Source organism: Acomys minous (assembly GCF_964271855.1).
Source record: "Acomys minous genome assembly, chromosome: 7".
NCBI classification, from domain to species: Eukaryota; Metazoa; Chordata; class Mammalia; order Rodentia; family Muridae; genus Acomys; species Acomys minous.
In genome coordinates this window covers 31,446,397-31,474,359 of record NC_140488.1, presented here as the reverse complement: position 1 = coordinate 31,474,359, position 27,963 = coordinate 31,446,397, and the positions used below count along the sequence as shown (strand labels likewise).

General features: G+C 37.9%; 1 protein-coding gene across 8 annotated transcripts in view; it reads left to right on the top strand.

Annotated features, from left to right (window-relative positions):
• GRIA3 (glutamate ionotropic receptor AMPA type subunit 3) overlaps positions 1-27,963 on the top strand; it is a 277,428-nt gene that overhangs the window by 60,831 nt on the left and 188,634 nt on the right. For all 8 annotated transcript variants that reach the window (XR_014780756.1, XM_084790517.1, XM_084790521.1 and 5 more), the window contains one exon: positions 18,681-18,920. Coding sequence is in view for 7 of the 8 variants with exons in the window: in XM_084790517.1 (XP_084646643.1) it covers positions 18,681-18,920 (240 nt within the window). In the remaining variant the exon portion in view is untranslated. The remainder of the gene's footprint in view (positions 1-18,680; positions 18,921-27,963) is intronic.

Genomic DNA, 27,963 nt, shown 5'->3' with positions numbered 1-27,963 from the left:
AATATGCAGTTTCTCTTGGGAAATGCCATTGTTACCTAAAAATATGAAACATTTTGTTTTCATGTCAATGCTCAAGAAAATTACAGAGTCCTCATTCTTCTCTATCTTAGAGGAAATAGACAACTCTGACATGATCAGATATAGTCATTGATAGCACACAAAATTTACAAGCTCATACATGACTGAGCAACAAAGCACTAGAGAGGCTACTTATTTTGTCTGCAGAAAAAAACACATGCTACAAATTTCATGTGCTTACTTAATGCTAGCTATTTCTAGCTATTTTTAGTCAGATTCTTCCCCAAGGAGCAAGTTAGGTGCTTCAGAAGATACACACTTCCTTTAAAGCCACAGAAGGAGCAGCTGTGGGGTTCATGGAAGGAGTTGCATATGTTCTGCATTGCAGCAGGAGGTTAGAGTTGGAATCCATTTAAATGATGTTATGCACCAGTGGTTGCTCTTCTTGCTTGACAAATGGATTGAGTTCTAAAACAAGATGTATAACTTGGTGGACACACATGTGGCCTGAGTACCAGAGACGCTAGTCAGAACATGTACAGCTAGGCTGGAACTGAAATGATGGTGCAACGAGGAACCCAACCCCATTGGGGAATTTGGGTTCACCTTCTTAACTCCAAAGTTCCCTAGCAATTCCTACCTGAGTCAGAAGAAGCAGAAATACCTTCAGATCTCATCCTCAGATACCAATTTCATGAGATTCCAGGTGAGTGAGGAAAGATGCATTCAGATGGTGCTTATGAGGTCTAAGGAAGAGAGAAGAACTGGAAGAAGAGGAAAAGGAATAAGATGCCACCTCTCACAGACCATAAGCAGTGAAGATAGAAATTCTGTGTAGGGAAGTTGGCGATTTAGTTCAGTGGTAGAGCGCTTGCCTAGCAAGCGCGAGGCCCTGGGTTTGGTCCTCAGCTCTGAAAAAAAAAAAAAAAGAAAGACAAAATAACAAATTCTGTAGAGGAAAGTAGTGCTCAGCTTGGGACAGAGGGTGGTGAGACAATGTGTGGCGAGATAAAGAAGCACATTTAACAGATGCATTTGATAACCAGCACTTCAGTTTCATAAAACAGTATTTACCTTTACCATATAGATACTCTTTAGCATTTTTTCGTTCTACTTCATTTATTTTTTAAATGTTAGGTCATGACTCACTATAATGATTTCATAAGCCGCTAATGGGCTGTTTCCTGCAGTTTGCAAAAACATTACTGTAGAGAAAGGGAAGGAGGATTAGTTTTTTATTCGTTGTTTCCATTCTCTCTGAATTACCCAACTTTGGTATGAAATGAAGCAAAAATAAGGATGATGAATACAATAGATGCAGACACACAGATGCTCGTGCGTGCGCGCGTGCACACACACACACACACAGAGAGAGAGAGAGAGAGAGAGAGAGAGAGAGAGAGAGAGAGACAGAGACAGAGACAGAGACAGAGACAGAGACAGAGACAGAGACAGAGACAGAGACAGAGACAGAGACAGAGACAGAGACAGAGAGATTAAGATAAACACAAAGAAAAGTGAAGAACAAGTGCAAGCTTGAATTGTTGCTCTAAGATTCCGGCAGAAGATCTTACGAAGGAGAAGGTACATAAAACTGCATACCCAGCATCTATGACTGTGTGATATTGCTCCGTAAACATGTAGTTTACAAAGTCTGCTGAACTGCCATGCTTAAGGCACATAATTTTCTTGAATTTACATATCAGATCTAAACATGGCAAAGACCAGAACCTACAGTGGTGACAGAGGTTGCTGTTGTCTGTTTTACCTTCTCTTTTGTCTCTGCTACAACAGCAGCCAGTATTGTTCTCCCAGGCAAAATGGCCCTCTATTGAGATATCCCCAAACAGAAAGACATTCTTCTAGGAGGATCAGATATTTTCTGATTCCCTTATGTGAACTGTTTTATTTATTCTCTTAAAACATGATCTGTCAGAAGTTGGCTGCTAGCCAATCATACTGAAGAAGCCATGTGTAATGCAGACTTACGTGTTCATATTCTACCCCATATTTGCAGCTTTATGAGGGCCTTCACCATCATAGCTAACAAAAAATGGTATTTTCAACCTTATAGTAGTTGAGACAAAAGACAATTGAAGGCACAACGATTTTCCATGGGCTCTTATGGTAGACTACAAAGCTACTAAGTTCCTAACTGCCTACATATTGGCAGCTGCCATGAATCCTTAGAAACTACCCCTATCCTCAACAAAGAAGAATATGAAAACAACTAGTGCAATGCCTAGGACAGAATACTAAGCTCAGACTAAATTAGGATTCAAACAGTTACATGAGTAGGAGTAGGGGACAACTTTAATCGGACCTATTATTAGTCTAATACTATCTATGACAACAGAAATGTTGCATTGCCCTTTTTGGTAGCTATTAACTAGATGCTATTATGGAGCATGCGAAGTGTATCTAATGTGACAAAAAAAAAAAAGAATCTTTGATTGTATTTACTTTAAATTCGCTTAGCCTTAATATTTACATGGAGTAAGGGGGAGTGTGTGTGTGTGTGTGTGTGTGTGTGTGTGTGTGTGATGGGAAATGGGCCACAGAGTGTTTGTGGAGATGAAAGGATAACCCATCATGAAACCCATAATGTATACCAGGCTGACCTTGAATTCTCACTGACTCTCTTGCCTAAGCCTCTCATATTTAGGGATTATAGGCATGTACCCCTACCACACCTAGCTAAATTACATTAATTTAACTTTAAATAATCATATATAATTAGTCCCTATCAGAATGGACAAAACATTCTAGTCACTACACATAAGAAACACATTTTGAGTAAAAGCCTATCTTTCATTATACAAAAGCTAGTTTTTTCTAAGTTAGCTCCAAGAGCTAAAATGCCTGTCTTCCAAGGAATGTCTTTCCCCCATTAGCCAAAATGCCATAGAGAATATACAATAGCCATTTTTAGAGAACTTACTTCTCAGATTATACCTAAAGTAACTGTTCCTAATGAAAACAGTTTCCAAATTAATAGCAGTGGGCCTCTGAAAAGACAGCTGAAAAGACAGCTGAAAAGACAGCTTGCCTGAATGTAAGCCCTAGTATGACAAATACTCTGCCTGGACTTTGAGGTACATAATTCTGCACAGACCCTGGTGGCCAAGATAGTGAAATGTAGCCCATAGTCCAGTAAACAATCTCCTGCTCATGTAGATGCAAGATATCCTAGTTGCATTCAGTGGGTCATGAACAAAAAATAAACATAAACGTTGGAGGGGAGATCTTCTTGGGAAGAAAAAGGATCTCATAGGAAAAGGAAGGGGCGAGAGTAAAATGGAGGTACAATTTATTAAAACATATTACATATATTTATGGAATTGCTAACAAATAGAGTTTTGAAAAAATATCAGCAGTTTAATTAAAAGTAGCATAAACACCTTTAATTGAAACTTTTTTCCTAGATGGAAATATTTGGGGTTTTTATTTTGTTTGGTTTGGTTTGGTTTGGTTTGGTTGCTTGCTTGCTTGTTCCAGGATGTTGGGCTATACTTAAACGATGGAGATTGTATAGATTTCTATTGAAATGATAAGGTAAATGTGTTGTTTTGGTTTTTTCTTTTGTTTTGTTTTTACATGGCCACCAAGCCTGGGTATGGTGAAAAGTCTGATGGCTTTTCAAGAGTACCATTCCATCAGGATTGCCTTTGGAAAGTATCACAAGGCTACTTACTTTAAAAAAAAAAAAAAAAAAGCAGTGACTGACTCTGACATGAACTCTAGTGCCCTCTAGCTGACCACTTCCCCTTGGTGGGGAGGGCAGGTGGCACTCAGAGGAAAGGGAAGCAGGCTACCAGGATGAGACCTGATAAGCTGTGATCATATGGTGGGAGAGGAGGTCTCTTTCTGTACAGACCTAGGGAACTGGAATAGGGTGAAAGAGGGAGGGAGCGGGGAGTGGGAAGACACAAGTGAGGGGATAACAATTGAGATGTAAATTGAATAAATTACTTAAATAAAAAATGGTCTCCTTACAAAAAGTTTCCTGGAAACCAGAAATGTTGAGGAAAATGAATTTTTTAATTAATTAAACTTTTTTATTTTTTTACATATGCATTTATATTATTACGCATATATACAATAGACTACCTATAGCAAGAGGAACATTGACACTATCAGGAATTACATAAATGATACATTCTTAGTGTTTTGGCTATTTGTATTTGACAGCCTTGAAGAAACCATCTTTCCTATCTTGGTGCATGTAAAATTCTGAATGTAAATCAATCTCCATCATATCTTGTCATTATCAACTTAAAACATCTATCTAGACCTAAAAGCATCTTAACCCCTAAACAACTAAGCTTCATTGTAATTGTAAAACTAAGCTACATGGTCTTCAACTCCATCAGAGACTTGAGAAGGAATAAACTTGATTACCTGAGTATGCCGGGAGTTCAGGTTAGTAGCTTTCCAAATGAGAAGATGACAGAGAGAGTTTGCTACCTGAACAGTCACCCAAAACTCTCTATAACATTGGAGCATCATCTTCAGCTTTCTGGCCCAATATATCTGACAGACATATTTGTGAGGCAGGAACTATTGAGGACTTGCTTACCCTGTCTAGGCAGAGTTTGGCCATAAACTCTGCCTGCATCCAAGCCTGCCCTCTTTTAAGCAGAATTCTGTCAGTTGTAAAAATAAGGACATTTTTCCCCGTGGCTTGTTTGCCACATTTGAAGCCATCTCCATAAGGGATCATGGATTTTTAAGAGCTGGTCAGATAGTGTTATTCTACCAACAAAGTAGGCACATGACTTGATTCATAACAATAGTGTAATGAGTCAACTTTCGGTCTTAGGCAATTACACAGTGCTGCGATTTATAAGAAGGAGTTTCCCTTATTTTTCACCAAGAGGCATGTCTTTGTCTCCATATGTTCTTTCCTCTCAGTGTTCTCTTTTTTTGAACATCCTCCTTATAAAAATCAATGATAAATAATAAAGATTCATTGTCAGAGATGGTGAGAAAATAATTCTATCTCCATGCCTAGGAACAGGTTGAAAGTACCAAGGTTAGTGTTAATCATTCATACTATCTAAACTGCAAGTGTTTGAAGAATACATTTGCAGGACTAAGGCACTATAGCCAGAGTATTTATTAACTAATCTTCAACATCCTGGAAAGTATAGGGGAAAAGAATAAAGTAGCTTTCTGAGCAATGTGGCCTTTAATTCTGTCATCTTTAGCATTTTGTCAATAAGTTAGACAACACTACCCAAAGTCATCTGATCAAATTTACAGATGACATATAACTAAGGGCAATAGTGAATAAACTTATTAACCAAATCAGGTTTTTAAATTATCCCCCAAGAATGTGGATCAAAAACCATGAGACTGTTTTAAAGACATAGGCATCTTTCATGTACAAAAAAGAAAATATTGACAGCATATATCCATGTTTGTAGGGTACCAGCCATGACAAATCCTTTATATGCATGTAAGTGTAGGATACAATGGAGACCAGAAGAGAGCATTGGACTCCCTGCATTGGGATTACAGGCAGTTGTGTACTGACCATAGTGAGTGCTAGGAATTGAACTGGCATCCTCTGCAAAAGCAGGATGTACTCATGACCCCTGAACCATATCCAGCCCCCAGAAATTCTTAATAATACATATCACCTATGAATTAAAGACCACAAAGTAGGAGCATATTCTATAGAACCATATTGTGGGTTTGGCAAAAAAAAATTTCATTACCATTGTAAGTGGCAGTGGTAAATATGTCTTTTGTATACCAAACTGGGGACAATACAAAAAAAAAGTTTTGTTGGCTTGTTTGTTGATGACTTCAACCTCATGAGCAGTTGTACTCCATCCTGGTCACAAACTCTAAGAGTAGAATTTGAGTAGGATTTGAAAAACTGGAACATATTCAGAGGAGACTTGTTAGAGTGATGATGATGGCCCTACACCTGACCCATGTTATACATCTGAAGACTAGCTGGTACTAGGGGTTATTATCCTGAAGCAAAGGAGTTATATTCACATCTACAGATGTCTGATGGTCTGCTATGAGAATATGAAGTAAACATTTGAGCTTCTGTCTGTAGAAAGGATCAACAGATGGTGATTGTTGCAGGGAGGCAGGTTTGTGCTCAGTAAGATGAGGAAATTTCTAATAGAATCATCTAAAAGTAGAATGCACTGTTTTATGATGGGATGGGTTCATAATCAGCAGTGATATTTAAGAGGATATGGTATGTTAATCAAGCTATAGGGAATATTTTTGCACAATTTAGGAACCAGGAAGGGTAGACCTCATACAAAAGATATACTAAAAATATGAGAAATGTATGGCATAATGAAACACGGCCATCATGCCAGCAATTTATGTGGCTGAGGCAGAAGCATTGCATGAGTATAGAGAAATTCAAGGCCCACTTCGAGACATCGAGACAGACTCTGTCTCAAAGAAAAAGAATGTGCCAGGTTGTGGTGGTGCACTCCTTTAATCTTATCACTCGGGAGGCAGAGGCAGGTGGATCTTTGTGAGTTTGAGGCCAGCGTGGTCTACAAAGTGAGTCCAGGACAGTCAAGGCTACACAGAGAAACCCTGTCTTAAAAAATCAAAAACCAATAAGAAAGAAAGAAAAAAAGGAATGTGAGAGAATTCAAACAAAATGGGAAATAGAAGTAAGAATTCCTAACTGATAACTGTTTTATTACTTTATATGAATGTTTTGTTTTCCCAAGACAGGGTTTTTTTGTGTGTAGCTCTGATTATCCTGGAGTCACTTTATAGATGAGGCTGGCCTTGAACTCACAGCCACCCACCTGCCTCTGTCTCCTCGAATACTGGGATTAAAGACGTGCACCACCATGTGCATCTACTTTATATAATTTCTAAATTGTGAATTTTCAAGGCTATAGAAAATGACATAAAAGAAATCATGGTTTAGCTTTTAAGATTATTTGGAGGCCTACCTCACTTTCTCTCCAACAGTATGAGCTACAAGATGAAAGAAGTGCTTTTCAAATCATTTATGGCATGTTACCAAGCTTGAAGCTCTTATCTGTCCATGACAAATTTGAGGATTTATTCTAAGGCACTATAAGACTTTTCCATCCCTTTTCCATCTAGCTATAGAAATTATTTCATTTACTATGAGTGGAACACTGGCTCAATTAGTTTTTCAAATAAGAGTCTTGATAGCTCCCATTTTAAATGAGTTGCAAGATGAACCTCTACTATATTAGGTGATTGACAGTGATAAGTGGTAAATATTAGAGACCAAAGCTTAAAAGAATGAAACCCTGTTGAGTTACTTGTCAAGAGGAAGATGGTTCTTAGGAAATCAATACCAATACTGCTTATTCACTGACACTCAGAGAGAAGTTTTGGTCACTTTTCTAAAGGAATTTCGGCTACTTTCTTTTATTCTGGGCATAACCCTATGAAGTAGGCAGGATAGATGTTACAAATGACAGATTGGGAAGTTCAATGAAGTAACTGGCCTAATGAAGATATTTAGGGTTGTCATAATAGCAATGTTTGTCATGCAGTAGGATTTCAAATGTTATTAGATGAATGACTAAATTGATGAATATGGAAACAAATTTTAAGCCCATATCTGACTACCAAGTTTCAAATGACTAGCCATGTTATCTCAACATAAAGAGGTTGACCCATTTCAATACATTCCTGAACATTTCTAATACTGTTAAAGGAAGGGGATTTATAGTTTAAGGTGCAAAATAAATTTTCCAAAATACATGCATTTGTATGTTAATGCTGTATTTATAAGCCGTTAGATTCAAGTAGGCTCAAATGTTGATAATAAGTGTTTTCTTTGTTGGCGTTTAGATACATGCCATGTAATTGCAGAAATAACTAGTTAGACTGTCAGAAGGCAGTGCACTCCTGAGAGTAGAACAAAATGTTCAAAGGAATTAACCCCAAGACAGTAATTAAACCGTACAATCATCAGTTGGAAAGTGGGGTTGACAACTTGTTCTGACTCAAAACTACAAACACCACGATGGTTATGCAGCTCCAAGGCCAAAGGGCATGAAGCCTGGTGAGGACTGATCTATATAAACTCAGGGATGCTATAATCTAACTTTCATTCCACATAAGCTCTACCATAACTATCTTCTATCTTGTTCCTCTTCTCTTCCATCTCAAGATTAAATATAGACAATAAAAATGCAAGGCCAGGGAATTAAATATTTGTTTGGTGGGCTTTGATGTGTCCAAAATGCATACTCTTCCTAAGTTTTCACCATTAAAATGACAATTTTGGGATTTTGTAGACATCTATTTTCATTGGCTTAGGGGTTTGTTTTGTTTTGTTTTGTTTTTTATTCAGGATGGAAGTCATCAGCTATGAGGCAGATAGAAGTCTCCTTTAGACAAAAAACAGGTTTTGAGGCATTTTGAGTCACTGTGCTGAAAGGGTACTCGTGGAGTCCAGTGCACAGAGTCAGAAGATGGTATTAAACATCTATAGTGCAGAAGACAACTTGCACAATGATATTCCAAACAAATGTCAATAGTGTCAAGGTTGAGATACCTTGAGATGACTCATTTGCAAAGTTGCATTCATTGGACTATTAATAACTCATACACAGGAATAGTCTTCACAGGAATAGAAATTGAGATGCCTATATTTTGGCTAATCAACCCAAACAAAAAGGAGAAGAGGAATCTGAAAAAGGAGAAAATACTGCAAGCATGTGCCGAGCTTAGAGACTATTGTTATATTATAATAAAGACAGAGAACATGAACTGAAGGTGAACAGAGGATAAATATTTTACAAACTTTAGAGTGCTGGTTCTCAACCTGTGGGTCACAAACAACCTTTTTACAGGGGTCACCTAAGACCATTGAAAAACATAGATGCTTACATTACAGTTCCTAAGAGTAGCAAAATTACATTTATGAAGTATCATTAGAAATAATCTTATGGGTAGGGTCACCACAAGATGAGGAACTGTATTGAATGTTGAGAACCACTGCTTTAGAGGCTTAGTAGATAGAACATTAGAATACAGTAGAACAAAGAAGTGAGGGAGAAAGTGGAGGCATCTATGACCTCTCAGACTCTATATTGGGTAACGGGATGAAAAGTAACATGTTATAATGAACATGGGCAAGATGTTGAGGATACAAATAAGAAAACAATATACTCAGTCTGCGATCCTTTGGAGCTCTGTAATGGGGAGCTGGAAATGCAGATTTATAGCTACTTAAAATTCATCCATATGGAAGTAAAAAGAGGTGAAATGTGCTGTCTGGCACACAGCAGGACCTATGTAAATATTTGTTGAAAGACCATTATGTTTGGTATAAGAAGAGGGTCAGGGACAATGTCTTTGAAAACATTGTCATTGAATTGTTGGGACAAGAGGAAACTGAAAAGGAGGAGTGAGGGAGGTCAAGTGAACAGAATTTCTTTTTAATTACTTTGATGGGTGTGGATGTTTTGGTGCACAAATGTCTGTACACTACATGTGTGCCTGATGCTCACAGAGGTCAGAAAAGGGCACCAGACCATTTGGGACTAGAGTTACAGATTGTTGTGAGCCACCGTGTGGGTGCTGGAAATCAAACACAGCTTCTGTGGAAGAGCAGCCAGTGCTCATTAACCACTGAACCATCTTTCCAGTTCCCAAGAGGTCACAATTTAATGCTGTGGAAATAGAAAGGAGAATTTTAAGAGGCAGCATTTCATCAACAATAACAAATGCTGTGGAATAGTCAAGATCTGTGATACCCATCAATGCAGCTGCATGTTTCAGTTGACAGATGGGAGCAGACTAAAGGTTGCCGAAAGTGAGGATTATGAGGTTTCCATTATCACATCATTAGGCAGAATGAGAGAAGAGTTAGAAACATAGTTTATGTAGGTGTCAGGGATTTGGGGGAAATTAGAATATTTCAGCTGATGGTCACCCTGACAGGAAGACGACAGCTTAGAGACTAGAGACACACATTTGCACATCATATACATCATGTCTTTTCTCAGTGTACTGTTGCATTATTGAATATCTAGTGAAAAAATCATTGGGTACTTGCAGAATTGAAACGGTATGTATTATGTGGCACTTGAGAGACCCAAAAGGTAAAGGTAGACTCAATCAGATGTCTCTCACAGGTAAAACAGTGAGTCCCTTCACAGGGAGAGGATTGATCCACAGAGATGCCAGCCTAATTTTACTGTGTTTAGCACATTAGTTTACTACTTACTCCCATAAAACATTACACCCAATCAGAGTTCTAAAGCAACACACATTTATTATTGTCCAGTTATGCAAGTCAGAAGTCTGATACAGGTTTTGTCGTATTAAAATCGAAGTGTTAATGGGACTGCATTGTGATCCACAAAAAGGAACTGATTCGAATACCTTTTCTGACTTTTAAAGGGCCGTCATATGCCTTGGTTCAAGAACTCTTTGTGATTCTAAAGCTAGCAATGCATAGTTAAGTCCTTTTCATATCCTATCACTCTAATACGTACCCTCTGTACCTCTGTCATCCATGTTCGATTACATCAGGCTCTACAAATAATTCAGGACAACCTCACTATTTTAGGATTAGATGACTAACAACCTTAATTCCACCTACAGCTTTAATTTCCATTTACCATTTAATCTCACTGGCAGATTTGCAGGATTAAGATATGGACATATATTGAGAGGCACAAGCTTGCCTACCACATAGGAGATAGAGGTATGATTATGAGTAGAGATATAATATTTTCTGTGGTACACATTGCCATCATTATCAACATCATCTTTTCAGAAGAAATCTGATTCTTTATTCAATGCTAGGAAGCAGAAATAACATGGACAAAGAATACCTTGCTCAAGAAAGCATGTGAGGTACCTATCTCCTACTTACCTTCAGTGCAGGTTCTCCATTTCATGTGCTAGAAGAATAGTTTCTTATTTGGACCTTGTAGGTTTTTTTTCATATTTTACATGGTATTATTATCAAATTATTCTTTTTCCCTTTTGTTCCAACTGGTGAATCAAAGTATAGGCATCTTAATTCCTCTTTGTATGAGGATTTGCCCTGTGTGTGAGTTGTTAGTGAACAAATGAACAAAATGCTGCAAATGAGTGTGTCCGTGTGCGTGAGATTGACTTTACCCTCAACATAACACACATACACACACATCACACACACACACACACACACACACACACACACTTCACCAGACTAGAATTCCACTGTGGACTAAAGGAAGAGTTTTAGAAATCACTAGTCTAGATGATCTCTTCAAGGCTCCTCCAGTGTTGTGCTTCACTGACCTGCTGGAATTGAATTCACTCTAGTATTATGTAAAGAAGCTTCTCATGATCCATCTGGATCAGATCCTTCATAGCTATATTGTTCTGCTTTGTGATTGCTTTACATGCTAAGTCAGCAAGAGACTTCAGTTTCCTTTTTTCTGTTTGATTCAAATGGGTTTTCAAATGGGTATGAAAAGTGTTGTAGGGCTGGAGAGATGGCTGAGTGGTTAAAAGCACTGTCTGCTCTTCCAAAGGACCTGGGTTCGATTCCTGGCAACCACATGGCAGCTCACAGCTGTCTGTAACTCCAGTTCCAAAGCATCTGACACCTACATACCAATGCACATAAAATAAAACTGAATGAAAAGTGTTCTATAAATGATTCGCAATATTATTATTTGGATCTTTGGAATAATTAACTTGTTTGACATTTTTAATTATGCTTCTTGGACTATGGGTGGTGTAATTAGATGCTATGGTGTACATTAACAGTACCTGTCCCAAGCTTATGGATTTGGAGGACTATAAATAAAAGTGTGACAGCTCGGTCCAGCCTTGCCTGTCACTCACCACTAAAAGGAACACAGCTGGAAAACTACAACATAGTTCCTAGGAAAACACGAGGCAGTCAAAAGGCATCCTCGATGAGACAAATTTTGTTTTTATAAGAAGGAAGAGATGGAGACAGGCATTCCTGAGAGAAAGGCAACCAGGCTAATTCAGATCAAGAAAGTTTAGAGATCACAAGCCAAAGATAGTATTTCAGGGAAAGCAAGATGTAGAGGACAATGGCACATTATTGAACCAAATTAGCAGGGTTTCTTCTATAACCCATTATTACCCAGAAATGACAATGGGAAAACCAGTGAAGAAATAAATGGATCAGACTGGCAAAAGAGAAGACAGGCTGTGTTACATAGAGGTGCAGCAAGAGGGCAATGGCAGCTGGGAGGGGTATAAAATAATATAAAGGAGCTAAGGGTGAGCAGAGCATGCCAAGGGGGATAAAAGCTGACTATATGAAATTGAAATACTTCATGTTTTACCTATTTACATCATCTGTTGGGTTTTCTTGTCAATCATATATGAGATGTAAAAGGACAGGTTAGTTTTTCATACCTCTAAGAGTGCCCACCTGACGCATAGTAAAAGTTCAATAAACATTTGTAGAGTAAGTGAAGAGCTGGTGGTAATGGAGTATCTTTATACATCTATACTAGATTCCTTTCATCAATTAGCCCAGTTTAATTTTCACAACAATGCTGACATAAGCACTATCTCAATTCTACTAAAAACAAAACAAAACAACAACAACAAAACAAGGTCAGAGGTACAGAAATAACTAGCAAGTAACTTACATAAAAAGTGATAGATACAAGAGTTCAACATTTGGCTTATCTTTACTTCTCCCATATTTGTTTAAAAAATGTTCTGACTAAAACAGCTTAAGGAAGAGTTTGTTTTGACTCACAGTTCAAGGGTAAGTCTATCATGGTAGAAAATTCATGGGAGCAGGAGCATGAGGTGGCTGGTCACATTCTATTCATAGGGAGGAAACACAGATAAATGCTGCTTCTCTTTTTACTTTCTTTTTTTTATTCAGTCCAGAAAATCAGGCCATGAAATAGAGCCACCCATATTTATGGTGGCTCTTCCCATCTCAGTTAAACAACCTAGAAATTCTCTGGTATGCATGCTTACAGGCTTACCTCCTAAGAGATTCCAGATCCTATCACATTGACAATCAATACTATCAAAATACTGTAACTTCTGAACCTCCATATATAACAACAATGACACCGCCCAAGGCTCACAGATATTAACCAGTCTACATTAAGTCATAAGCCAAGAACTGGAAGCAAGGTCTGCCTGTTCTCTTTAGAAACATTGTGAATACAAATATTTCTTCCATCAGTATTTTACCAAAGACAGTCTTTTAAGATATAAAAGGAGTAAGTCTAGTACATTAAGGATTCAACAAAATAAATAGACATTCCTTCAAAAATCACAAATACCAAACCTGTTACCAAGCTTCCATTGGCTCTTATTGGTTCTGGGAGCTGGAAGGGGCTGAGGAAAGTAGCTGGAATCCATCTATATGTCTCTTTGGCTGAGAATTAAGAATTGAAGGTAAATTACTTTCATGCTAGGCAAGTCCTAGTCCACACTGCCCTAGATAGCTCAAGAATAAGGATGTTGAGGACATGCTGATAAAGCATTACTAAAAGCCTGATTCATAATTCATTGTATGACCTTGTACAAGATACTTTTTTTATATATCACAATTTCTTTATGATAGCTAGTGTCATCCCAGTGGAAATCTCTTCAAACACACGAGCTCCACTTCATTTCTTTTCCATATTTGTCTTTCTATATAGGTATTGGACTTTTGCACATAACATTTCACTTCAAGCAGGGCTGGTGGCATATGTCTTTAATTCCAGCACTTGGGAGGCAGAGGCAGAAAGATCTATGTGAATTTGAGGCTAGCCTGGTCTACATTGCAAATTCTAGGATAGTCAGGGATACATAGTGAGGCTATGTCTTTAAATATTTCATTTCAAAGCTTTTGTTGTTGAAAAAGCAACAAATAAGGAAAGAGTCCATTATGTTCCTCCCAACTCACTCTAGAAGTCTAAAAGCATATTTTAAATTTTATTTTATTAATTATTCACTTTATATCCCAGTCATAGCCCTCTCCCACTTTTCCTCCCAGTCCTACTCTCCCTGCTTGTTTCCCCTGTGCCTCCTCCCGTACTCTTTAGAGAAGGGGAAGCCCCCTACTCACCTACCCAAGCTCATCAAGTTGCATCAAGACGGAAGGCATCCTCTTCCCTTGTGGCCTGGCAAGGCAGCCCCTCCATGGGAAAGTGATTGGAAAGGAGGCAAGAGACTCCATATGTGGAACAAGCTGCCCATGGCCTACATCTGTGTAGGGGGCCTAGGTCCAGTCCATGCAAGGTGTTTGGTTGGAGCTTCAGTCTCCACAAGTCCCCCCTGAGTCCTGGTTAGTTGGCTCTGTTGGTCTTCTTGTGGGGCTCCTGTCCCCTCTGAGTGTTTCTATCCTCCTGCTTCTTCTACAAGACTGTGCACTCCACCCAATGTTTGTCTGTAGGTTTCTGCATCTGTTTCCATCAGCTACTGGATGGAGCCACTAAAAGGAGAGCTATGGCTAGGCTCCGATCTGCAAGCATAGCAGAGTATCATCAGTAGTGTCAGGGGTTGGTTCTTTTCCATGGGGTGGGTCTCAGGTTGGGCCAGGCATTGTTTGGATATTTCCATAATGACTGCTTTATTTTTGACCCTGTACATCTTGTGGGCAGGGTGAGTTTTGGGTTGCAGTTTTTGTGGGTGGGTTGTTGTTCCCCTCCTTCTACTAGGAGTCATGTCTAGTTAGAGAGTATCCTCTTCAGTCTTCATGACTCCGGCTACTAGGAGTCTCAGCTAGCAAACTTGTACAATCACTCTGGAAATCAATCTGGTGCTTTCTCAGAAAATTGCAAATAGCTATACCTCAAGACCCAGCTATATCACTCCACCATACACCAAGGTCATTTGCTCAACTATGCTCATAGTAGCTTTATTCATAATAGCCAGAATCTGGAAACAACCTACATGTCCCTCATCCGAAGAACTGATAAAGAAACTGTGGTACACTTACACAATGGAATGCTACTCAGTTATTAAAAACAAGGAAAATTTGAAATTTGTAGGCAAATGGATGGAGCTGGAATAGATCATCCTGAGTGAGGTAACTCAAACTCAGAAAGACACATGCGTTATGTACTCACTTGTAAGTGGATATTAGGCATATAGTATAGGATAAACATATTACAATTCACAGACCCAAAGAAGATAAGTAATAAGAAAGGCCCAAGGGAGGATGCTTAAGTCTCACTCAGAAGTGCAAACAAAGTAGACAGTAGAAGTGGTTAAAGAGAGGGAACAGGGTAAGAGAGGGAGCACAGAGAGAAATGAGGGTCCATATCAGACCTGGAGGGAGAGAGGCGAGGGGCAGGAGGGGGAGGGGAGACGGAGCGCTTGCCAAGAGCAGAGAAACCTTGGGCTCCTGGGAGGATATGAGGGGGATTCTACCCGAGTCTCCTAGAAACATACTTTTTGTTCAATTAAACTTTTGAAAATTTTATACATGAGCACTGTATTTGCATCATTCCACCCTTATCTCTTCCCTTCCAAATCCCTTCCAATTTTATGATCTCTTCTTTTTAATATTGATGTTATATATTATATATAAATTATGATGCTATTAATATTGTTATACAAATGTATACATTGTGGGGTGTGTGTGTGTGTGTGTGTGTGTGTGTGTGTGTAAAAGAGATTATTCTAAGTTGAATTGTTGTATTGTTTGCAGCCAAGGATGATTGTAAGAATCTGCCATGAGAAGCCCCACTAAGGTCCCCTGTGTCCCTGCTTCTTTCAGAAGCTACTAAACCTGTCCTCTTGTGTCAACTCTCCTGACTGACCTTATGCTTTCTGGGCCTTCTGCTCACACTGCCTACACTTATTGCTGTGAATGGAACAAAGGAAACCTTCCAAAAATGTCAGTATGTGCTGGATCTTTGCTTTATATGAAGGCAGTAATAACATGTAATGAGGTACTTGTAACACTGTGTTGATATCCACCATTATGTGTCTGCCTTTTGGATATGGAAAGAGGTTTTTACAACAAGTGAAATAAAAGAAAAACTACAGTTCTTGCATTAAGTGATGAGCTTCTGGGTGTTTATTATACTCCAAATAAATAAGCAAATTTAGTGAAGTATGAAAGTTTCATAAATGACTTCCAATTTTCAAAATAATAGATATAAGAAGATCACAACAACTTATTTTTTTGTTAACTGGAACTCATTACTATAAATTATTTTCATTTATTTGCCGAAAACAAATTACAATAGGGTTCTCAATGCTGAGAACATATTACATGTCTTCAAAGCCTGTTTTAGGCAGGGCCCTCCATGGGTCCCTTTCATTCTTACTAGTTGGTATGGAGCTAAGAACTATCAGCTATCTTCTGAATTATTTTAGTTGAAAGACCATAATTGCTTGTTCAAGCCCTTTAGTTCTATGACCATTAATAGAGACAGCTTCTTCCTTGAATTGTAAGTAAAATAAGGATGCTCAGTTGAATTTGAATTTTATAAAAACCACAAATAAGTTTTATTCTATGAATTTGAAGCATGCTTATGTTAAAACTAATTTATTATGTATATGAAATACAAATTTGATTGAACATCTATCTTTATTTGCTAAAAATGAAAACCCTATCTCATACAAGTAAATATTTGTTGGGTGACACTGTTGGATTTGGGCTACAAGGACTATACATTTTAGAGTGTTCACTTCTCTACTTAGTAACTGAAACATTTTTTGTCTCCAATTTAGCAACTTATTAGTAAAGTTATCAATACTTCATGAGGTCCATGGAGAAATTAAATGAGATAAGAGTTGTTTACTTAACATAGTGCCTAACTAAATACTATTTATCACTATTAGTGACTCTTGTTATTTTAAATAACTTTTACCATTACTGTTGTCTGTCTTTATCATTATTATGGCTGTTAGCATTATTATTGGTCAGTATTTCACCTGATATCACAAGCTTTCCATTTACATGGTTAAACATAATGGATTTTTTTTTTTTTTAGTATCTCCTTTCATGATAACCAAAGATCTTTTTATTTCTAAGTACGCCCTGTGGCTCTCATCTCGAAGTATCCCATATTCATCAACTAGCTGCCATTCTTTAATTAACATAAAGAACTTTCCTGTCCATATGTTTAAGGCCATTTTGAATTCTTTAAATCAAGGGCTGTGATCTCCTCTGCTGGAGATGGTGCTGAAGATGATGGAGTAAATGACAATCTTTGAAATGCCTCCCTCAAGCTAATGACTAATTAGTTTACTCAATGAATGACTCTAATCAACATATTAGAAGTTTAAATAGTGTGTGTGAAAAGCAAGATATCACAACTATCAAGACCTCACTTTTCTCATAACGTGAAGAAATGGATTAGATTGGTCTCTATTTGCCTTCTTCCTACTTTCAATGTTTTCTTCCTTGTATTATTTAGTGACTTTACTGTTTCTCCTCTCACAGAGGATCCAAGGCCCTATAATTCTCTTATTTAACCCATCCATTCCCATCACTGCTTATCCTCTGCTTTCCCACTCATCTCAGTAATTAATTGGACATTTTAATTTGTCTTACCATGATAATAGCTTTAAAGATTCTACTTAATCCCTCTCCCAAGCCACACACTTTTTTTAACACCATAAAACAAAAGAAATGAGCCTAACACTGGAATCTATGGTTTCATAGCAGATAAGGGAGACCATGCAGGACCTTCTAAATCACATTGCATTATGCCTGTTATGTCTGCTTCGCATGAATGGAAGGAAGCAGTGGTGCAGATAATCTGAAGATCATTTCCACTTGGTTTGGGAATGCACCACACAGTGTTGTTGTAGCTGATTTGCTTTGCTAATTATGTTCTACTGAAGCTAATATTGAAATTGGTTCACATTTTTTAAGCTCCTCTGGGCCAGAAGAGAGAAGAGGCAGTGGCATGGCCCACTTTGAAATGAAGGAAAGCTGACAACAGTGATGAGGGGGCCATGAAATTTCTCTATGTAGGCTAATGAGGCCACCAGATAAATGGAATAGGACCAAAGTAGAACTTGGCCAATTATACCTGGGCAGAATAAGCTGCCAACTGCCTCCGTGGTTCAATGACCACTGAAAGGTTAGCCATTCTTTCAGCCTGTTGACAATCCGAAATCCTCTAAACTAGTAGTCTACATGAGTGGTCTTTGTATAATGGAACTGTGGTTATAGCACTATATAACACAGCAAAAATAACAGATTTCCAGGCAGACACATTAGTAGTCAGTCTACTCAACCTGCATCTACTATGTTGACCTGGGAGAAAAAAGAACTGAAGGAGTAGAAAGACGAGTTTGCCTTGATGATGGCATGACCACACTGAGGGGTCATTGAGCAACCATTATGGAAAGATAAGAGCCCAAAATGCCTTGGAGGTGAGCAAGGAGACTTGTTCTAGATAATGCAACTGTCACCCCTTCCCTTTCTTAGTTTCTTGGCCACTATAAACACAGATAATATGTAACTATCGACAATAAAGATTTTCCTTACTTATTTTTCTGCTGGGCAGCTGGATTGTCATATGATTCTATATGTTTACTAGAGTCTTGACTTCTTGTTTTTGGTTTGTTGTTGTTGGTTTGGTTGTTTGCTTGCTTCCTTTTTGACATGCCTAATTTAGAGATTAATTATGCATTGGCTTTCTAACTTTACATGCTGCCACAGGGGACAAGTGACCTATTGAAGTGTATTTCTCTCTTTCTCCTTGCAGTCTGCTCCCAGTTCTCCAGAGGGGTGTATGCTATCTTTGGATTCTATGACCAGATGTCAATGAACACCCTGACCTCCTTCTGTGGGGCCCTCCACACGTCCTTTGTCACACCTAGCTTTCCTACTGATGCAGATGTGCAGTTTGTCATCCAGATGCGTCCAGCCTTGAAGGGTGCCATTCTCAGTCTTCTGGGTTACTACAAGTGGGAGAAGTTTGTGTACCTCTATGACACAGAACGAGGTAAGAAGAGACATTTACTTTCCTCTCTGGGTAGTCATATGATAATGATTTTCAAGCTTCATCACACATGCATCCTTTTTGTCTAGTAAAGTGTATTTCTCTTTTAAACTTCATTTTAGTATTGAAAATAAATCAAACATGAAAAATTAAATCAATAGTATTTTATAACCTAATTTTTCAAGTCATATATAGTTATATAAACACACACACACACACACACACACACACACACACACACACACACATGAAGTGACTTGGGATACATCCATGGGCATTATTTTTGCAAAAGAACACACCCTGAAAAACGTTATTTGATCCAAAATACCCAAAGCATAGAATCTAAAAAATAAAATAGGTCTAAAAAATAAAAATTCCCATGTACTGCTATGTGTGTGCATACATGCTGTATTATGTCACAGAGTACATGAAAGTGCAATCTGGAAAGTTGCAAGAAATGAATCTTGTGAGATTATAATTGCTTTCAACATATACTAGGTAATTCGTTGAAATATGCACATCATAATACAACAAAATGTACTCTCCAAATCTAGTTGTTGATGAGTTTTCTTTTTTCAATGAAACCAAGGGATTTTGCATTATGATGTTCCATCAAACAATGTTTCTCTATCAGTCATTTGCCTGGAGACTAAATAAGGATGGTTCTCTCTTACGATTTCAGAATCACAGAAGAGAGAAAGAAAAAAAAGGCCCATCTTTCTGGTCTTGGTGGCACATACTGCAAAGCTCTTTCTGGTCAACATAATTTGAAAAGTCAATTTGCCCCTGAGATGTCAGGATATTCGTCATGTTCCTCTTATTTAGTTGTAGCACCAGATCATGTCAGGGAACATATAAACCTGTGTTTGCATAGAATACATACCCGAAAATTAGGATTGAATTTCACCAATTGGGATCATGATCTGAGAGTTCTAACCCCAAATCTGATACTTGCTACCTCTCTGATCTTGATCAAGTCACTAAGGCTCTTTTGACCTTGGTCCCCTCACCTAAGGTGAGGAGTTCCTTTTTATGTAAAATCCTATGATTGTGTGAATATTTTGACAGTATGCCAGACAAAAGAAACATTGTAGCTTGGAACTAATTGTAACTTACATTACAGTGAGTTAATCTAATGATTCTGCAAACTGCTTTCTATCCTTAATGATGTATTCTACATCAGAGACAGATTCATATAAAATACAGTTCCAATAGGAGTAAGTAAAATAGACCATTCATGTGACAATTCACAAACAACACAGAACAATGTTGAATGCTATAGTAGATTCTGGTTGCTTCAAAGGTTGTCAAAAGGTAGCATTCCAGAAAAGTAGAGTTTTGAGAAACAACTCCTTAGAGGAACCAGTCTCTATGGTTAGATTTCCTGCAAAAGAGAAAACAGAAATGCTATGAGAGCTCAACTCTAAACAAAGAACTACAAACAACTGGAGAATACTGAAAATGGGAAATAGTCTTCCCCAAAGAAGAGCACCACCCCACACAATGGGTTATCCAATACTAAGTAGTCAGGACTGAGATCATACACATAAGCAGAACATCATAAGGATTGAGCAGGTTATATTTATACATTGGGAATATTTTTGCATATATAACAAAAATATTGAAAAGATACTATAAGTTTGAGAGACAGCAATGGGTAAGAGTGCATGAGAGAGGCTGGAGGGAGAGAAGGGAAGGAGAGAACTAATCCAATTATATTATAGTTTTGAAACTAAAAATATTATATATATTTTAAAAAAGAATTGGCAAAGACAAAGTAAGAAAGGAGCTCTGCGTGTTTAAGCAAAGCCTTGATTCGCTGGAGTAGCCACCTCATTTAAATATTATTTAAAATTTCTAACTCACAATTTACTCCATTTTAATGACTTTCCTTTGGTTCAAAACGCTGAGAATGAATTAGTTTATCTCCATATATTGTATTTAATGTAATGTGGAGCATTATAATTTAGTTTTCAGAACTGAAGGCAGAAATCTGCATTTTTTCCTGAAACTTTGCTAAAATTAAAGATCATTTCTATTAATGCTATAGCTCACATCATTCAAAAGAAGACCCAATATGTGCATTCTCTCATCGTTACCTATGAACCACCTCTGTTCATTTGGTATCTGCTATGAAAAAGAAAGCTGATATATTTGGTTTTTATCCTACCTTTTATCTTTAAATCATCCCATTAAATAGTTTGGGTGATTTTATGGTCTGGTAGACAAAAGGAACCTTTCTGATTGATATAAATCTATTTTTATTTCCTCTGTCACCATTTAACAGGTAGGACTAATCTATTATGTTTTTGAGAAATACATTACATAAACTATCACATTAATTTCCATCTTGGAAAGTCTTCCCAAAACATTGTACCAAAACTATCCCCAAATTTTAATAACTTTCTCTTGCCAACATAGGAAAAATACAGTCTCTTATTTAAGATTCAGTATGCTTATGCCTCAGCCAAGTAACAATCCTGTTTTCCCTATGAAACCTTATAATATCTTTTTACTGTAGGAAGTTCCCATTTTTCACGATTGTGAAAATGTGCCAAAGTGTGTTCCATGCCTCTGATTTATCAACTTCACCTCTTCTACAACTATCTGAATATTATCCTATATCTTGATTATGAAAATCTTTTCATTTGTTTCTAAACCCATAGCAAACTGTATCTCCTTCCTCACTCATTTAATAGTTGTAAAGTTTGCAATGATAAACAAGACACACATGGTTCCTACTGCCATAAAGCTTACTTCTAATAAGAGACGGAAGAAAATCAAGTAAATAACAAATTATAATTTACTAGATAATGTGCTATGAAAGAAAAATGGAAGATTACAATACTTGGACCTATTTTGTAAAGGATGTCCAGCGATAGCCTTATTGAGAAGGGTCATTATAATCTGGCTTCTAAAAGAATTGAAAGATACAGCCTAATTTGGAAACAGACAGTGCAAACAACCTGTAGAAATTAATGAAATACCAGCATGGGTCAATATTAGTGAGAAGAGAGGATGATGGTTAGAAAGAAGGTTACAAAGAGAGGAGAGCCTTATTTTAGCCTTGGTATATGACCAGGAACCATGGCAATAAGAATAGAGTCTAGAATGGGAAGACATGCAAGATTCTAAGCAGAGGGATCAAACGGCTTGATTTAAGTACCTATCATTAATAGAATGGTGAACTAAGGAAAATCAACAAAGGAAAATAAGCTGCTGTCGTCATTCAGGTCAGAATGATGACAGCTTGAACAAGGCTGGAGGTAAAGTATGAGAAGTAAAAATGGTGGTGCTTTTAATTAAATCAGTTTTGAGCAGAAATCGTACCTCACTCAGAGAACTCTTTTGTCCACACCATTCACTTAGTGCTTAACATAATGTCCTCTACTGTTATTTCATGTGGTCTGATATAAACTACCCCAAACCCTTATCACCAATGGAATACTAAGCAGTTCTTTAAAGTAATTACTCAGCAAAGTATCTGTTCTCCATTTGCTTCTTTTTTCTTCAACGATTATCTATTGTTTCCGTAATGAAATGATGGGGAGATGTTACAGTGTCAATATAAGTTTAGAATATTTTAAATTGCATGAGATGTGGAAGACAAAGAGAGATAGAAGGGAACCTGATAGTATTTTCATATAAGCTAAATATACACAATGTCATAATTGTTCTGTTTAAATCTAGGGATAAATAAAAGGCTAAGGAATGGGTTAAACTTTGGAGGTTCTTTAAAAGATATGATGCACAAATGACCAATTTTCTCTGGTGTTATCAAACACTGAATGAATTTGTGAAATGCACTGGCTCTACTCTGTTTTCTGTCTATAGAAGAAGGCCTGATTCAGGATTTGCAAGTCACTGCTTCACTTATTTAATAAAATGTCATCTTGCTTCATTAATATCAAATGAGAAAATACATATTTGGTTCTATAGACATTAAAGGTCAGTTCTTAGGAAAATTATGAGGTTGGCTAAGTATGCCACCTACCCCCTCTGTAACCTTTCCTTTTATCGACTTCCTGTTAGTTGTTTACCTAGTGCTGCGCATTGTGCAACACCTCTACGCCTGCCCTGCCTGCCAGGAGCAAAACCACATCTCTGACTACCCTTCCTCTGCACCTTCACAAATCTCCATGTCTTGCACTGCATTCCCATTGATTAATAGTCTTTCTCTGCTAATGACAGCACCTCGGCTTAGCAATTTATTCATGCCAATTTATATAGTTACTAATGACTTAGTGTATTCAGGAGAAAAGACGTTTCTACTCAGGCAAGGAACTTCTGGAGAAATAGAACCTTAATCCAAAATTGGTTTTCCTTTTTATTATTATCACTTTTAATTGGCACACACTAGTTATACATATTTATGAGATACAATGTGATATTTTGATACATATATACATTGCGTAGTGATCAAAATCAGAGTAATTAGCATATGGGTTACATCATCTGTTTACCATTTCTTTATAGCAAACACACTCACAAAATTCCTTTGTGGTTATTTTTGAAACATACAGAATGCTGTTAACTATACTCATATTTCTGGGCAACAGAATACCAGAGCCCAATCCTTCTTCCTAATTGTAACTGTGTACCCATTGACCAATGTCTAGTCAACTTTTTCCCTCAGTTTTTGGTAACTATCATTCTATTTTCTACTTATACTAGTCAACTTTAATCCTGAGCTCTCAGGCACCAGGAATCCAATTTGGAAGGTTATTTATATACACACATTCCTCTATACAGAAGATTACAAAACCATTCTCAGAAAATAGCTGCTTCTTTCAGTTATTACATATATCTTGGGGGTGCAAGTGTTCTAAATAGTGACACAATCTCCCCCACTAGAGTGACACACCTTAGAACCGAAGCCAGGCTCTCTTGAATACCCAATGCCTCTCCTTGGCTTCAATGGACAGAGCCCACGGAGATGAAACAATCTGGCCCAGCTGTAACTGTGGGCTTAGATAATCAGGTAATAGTCTGGGTGCCCTTTGAGACAACTAGTGTCAACCTTCTTTTCAGCATTCCTGCTGTCTCCCGTTCGGAATCTGAAGCTCCCCACTCAGTTTCCAAGTAACTCTCTGAAAGTCAATAGCCTTTTAAGAGACATTGTTGTCTTATTTTAAAGATTGTGGCAGAAGCTGAGTAAGCTATAACCATCATTCTGTGGGTCAACATGCAATTCTTGAGCTTTCTCTAGTATTAGGTTATTCTAGCTCACTTCTGGGATTTAAAAGCAGCAGAGCTAGTACCAGACTTTGGGGGAATTGACAGTTCTACTGTGGCAACAGTGATTTGTTTCACGGGTTTGGGGAAAAAATTAAAACTAACTCTTGCCCTTCCTACTGGTAACATTTGCATTCATTACAGCATGGGCCTTGGGAAAATAATAAAGGTTCTCAGACAGCTAAGATGCTGGGGAATTTTTAGAAGGTCCTTGAGGTCTTAAGAAATAAAGATTCCCCAAGACAAGAAGAGAGAGGGGCCGTTCCTCAGAGGATTATGAATGTTTCCAGACTGGTTGGACTTTAATTCTCCTGAAATGAACAGAGCTTCCTTTTTCTCACACCTTTCTGCATGCTGTCATCCACACTGTTTACATGACTATTTTACCAAATAAGGCACAGAAACTTTCCTTTTACTCTGTTTTTTATTCTTTCTTTTCAATATCTTTGTTCCACTTCTTCTGTTCTTCCTCTTCTTCTTTATTCCTTTTTACAAACACACACACACACACACACACACACACACACACACACACACACAAAGAGAGAGACAGAGACAGACAGAGACAGACAGAGACAGAGAGACTGAGAAACAGAGAGAGACAGAGAAAGACAGAGAGACAGAGACAGACAGAGAGACGGAGACAGAGAGACAGACAAACGTAGAAAGAGAACAAATCAGTAATCCTTACATGTTATTCTCATCTCACACACACACACACACACACACACACACACACACACACACACACACACACATATTGCAGTAGAGGGGAATGCATTCTAGGAAAGCTTCTACCATATAGGTCTGTTCCCAGATCTCCAAAACTTTTTGTTTCGAAAAGGTCACATTAAGTTGCTCAGGCTGGCTTTGAATTCGCTCTGTAGCTCAGGTGGACCCTGAACTTGCAATATTCCTGCTCCAATCTCTCCAGTAGCTGGTGTTATAGACCAGTGTACTCATGCTGGGGTATATCATGTTTTAAAAATAAGAGTGGCTGCCATTTCTTAAGTATTTAAAATATATACTAGGTCTTGAGTTTACAGAATATCACATTTCATCATGGTAATATCTATATATCTCTACAACTGAGGGAAGCAAGGCAAAAAAAAAAACCTTCAAATGATAGTCCTTAGCGTTATATAACACTAAAATGATAAAAAAAAAAAAAAAAAGCACATATCACCCTAGGTCTGCCACATTCTACAGGCTATCTGCTCTTCTCTGGCTGGCAAACTGCTTCCCACTGTCTAAACATTTTAAATCAGCAGTTACCTCTTCCTTCATTTTTCCTGTAGAAGTTCTTCAAACATCACCATACTTAGATCCTCTCTGCTTCAGCTCTGTGTAGATGCAATCCAGTTCTCAATTTACTCTTATAACATAGAGATCACAAATAAATACAATAACTTTTGGCACCAGAATATCAGGTATTGAGCTACACAGAAGACTAAAGACCCAAGTTAAAGGGCATATGAGTCAAAACAGTGGAAGCAGAGAAAGGACAAGGTTCTGGATGCAGGCAGAATGTAGTTTGGAATGGAGAGCTGTGGTGAAACCAACATCTAAGGCAAAAGAGAACACATCCATTCTTCTCTGTAACTAAGTTTCTGGAGCTCAAAAAGACACAAACCTAAAATTTCATAGTTCTTTTTTTATTTAATAAATTTATTCATATTACAACTCAATTGTTATCCCACCACATGTATCCTCCCATCCCTCCCTCCTTCCCACTTTCACCCTATTCCCCTCCCCTAGGTCTAAGACCGAGGGGGACCTCCTCCCCCACTATATGGTCATAGGCTATCAAGTCTCATCTTGGTAGCCTGCTTATTCTTTCTCTGAGTGCCACCAGGCTCCCCACCAAGGGGAAGTAGTCAAATATGGGGCACCAGAATTCATGTCAGAGTCAGTTCCCACTCTCCACTCAACCTTGGAGAATGTCCTGTCCATTGGCTAGATCAGAGTAGGGGTTCGATGTTTACTACTTGTATTGTCCTTGGTTAGTGTAATCGTTTGAGCAGACCCCCCTGGGACCCAATTTCTAAGGAGCTATGTGTGAGATGGCAAAAAGCAAGGAATGAACAACTGTGGATTGCTATCAAGAACAAATTTCCAGCCAAGTACTGTGAGTAGCAGGTGTCTTGTCTCCATCAAGAGAAATGTTGCTGCTTTGTTTTGTTTTCTCTTGTCTTTTTCTCACCTACTTCAAGATCTAATGAAAGGATGTACAAAGGTAACAGATGGCTCTAATTCTAGTCATGTCCATTTGCCTTCTGGGAAAAGTCAAGTCAAGGGAGTTTTTATTGAAACTCAAGTTACTTCTTTATATCTGAATAAATTATGGAGACCCGGAGAGTACATTATCCTGTGAGAGACAGATACTAAATTCCCCTGTTTGAGCAGCAGTAATCAGGGTTGACAGGACCTAAGACAGTTGGTAGTTCCCGCAGCCTGCTTAATCTATTGTGATGAGTCTTCAACTGTGAGAGCATCTTGAGAGCCTGTACAGTAATACTAGTGAATGAATATTTGGACTGGATTGTGAATAAAAGACTGTACATATGTCTATAATGAGGGTTTCATTGAAAATGAAAATACTAAAGCTGTCATATTTTTAATACTTCGATTTGCACATCCTTGACTGCTTTGGGGCATAAGAAGGGAAAGTGCCAAGCAATTTGTTGTCAGCTCTTGAAATAAATTATCATTTAAACACTTCCTCTCCACAGAGGTTATTAGCTTAGGAGCTCCTTCAGTCCTAGGGTTGGACTATCAGTAGGGGAAGAATAAAAAAAAATCACAAGGCATTAAAATATCCTTTCAAAGACTGAATATTAGTTACTGTGGAAATTGTTCTCTTAGTAGCTTAACATATTTTTGCTGTAGCTCCCCAATGCTGCAGATTAGGCTGCAGCGACTATTAATAAATACCGTCATATTTTACAGCTGTCATGCAAAGCTGAAAAAAGGCTTCGCTGTGATTAGATCCTGTTTACTGTAATATTTACAGCTCAGACTCAGAAAGGCAGTTTTCCTATAAAGGTATTTCCATAAGTAGAATATTTTTCCATCAAATGACATGACTAATTTTAATATATCATTAACTCCTTGGTGGCAGTGAATTTGAGATTGAATTGATTTCACAGCCAGAGATACATTTGTCTCCAAAGACACGTTAAACCCAAATGTCAAATTTTCTCTCTTGGGTTGTCCTTCATATGCAGAGATGGTACTCCTGTCACAAGATGTGTTTTGAATACCCCCCTCCTTCTTAGAAGGAAAACTCTATACTACCTTACTTGCTCTCGTTTTCCGGTGACCGACTACACTGTTTACAAGACAGCTAGTCAGGATTTAGGGTAGGAATTCTTTCAATTGGCTAACTAGAAATTGTGCTTCCAGCCCCAGAATGTCATCATTGGAGCAAAAGAAATAAATTTTTTTTTGTCCCACCACCACTGCAGCAGCCATCGTGCTTTATCTGTTTTGAACTGTATTCACATCTTTGGGGAAAGAAGGTGACAGCTGGCAGAGTCGCTCTTTTGCTCTGACCTTCCATTGCTTTCATCAGGTCCCTTGAGGAATTAATGCTCAATGAGCTGAATATCTAGTTCCTAATAAATGAGTGTTCCTTAGACTACTAGGGGCCAGCTACAATTTGCTGCAATTTCTGGGATTGAACCTGAGAGATTCTTGAAAATGAGACAGATTGTGTAGTAGTCTTGCAACTCTGACTTAGAAGTTTGTCTCTTGGAGCCCTGTAGACATCAGTTCAAGTGAGGGCAGAGTATGGGAATTACAGAATACA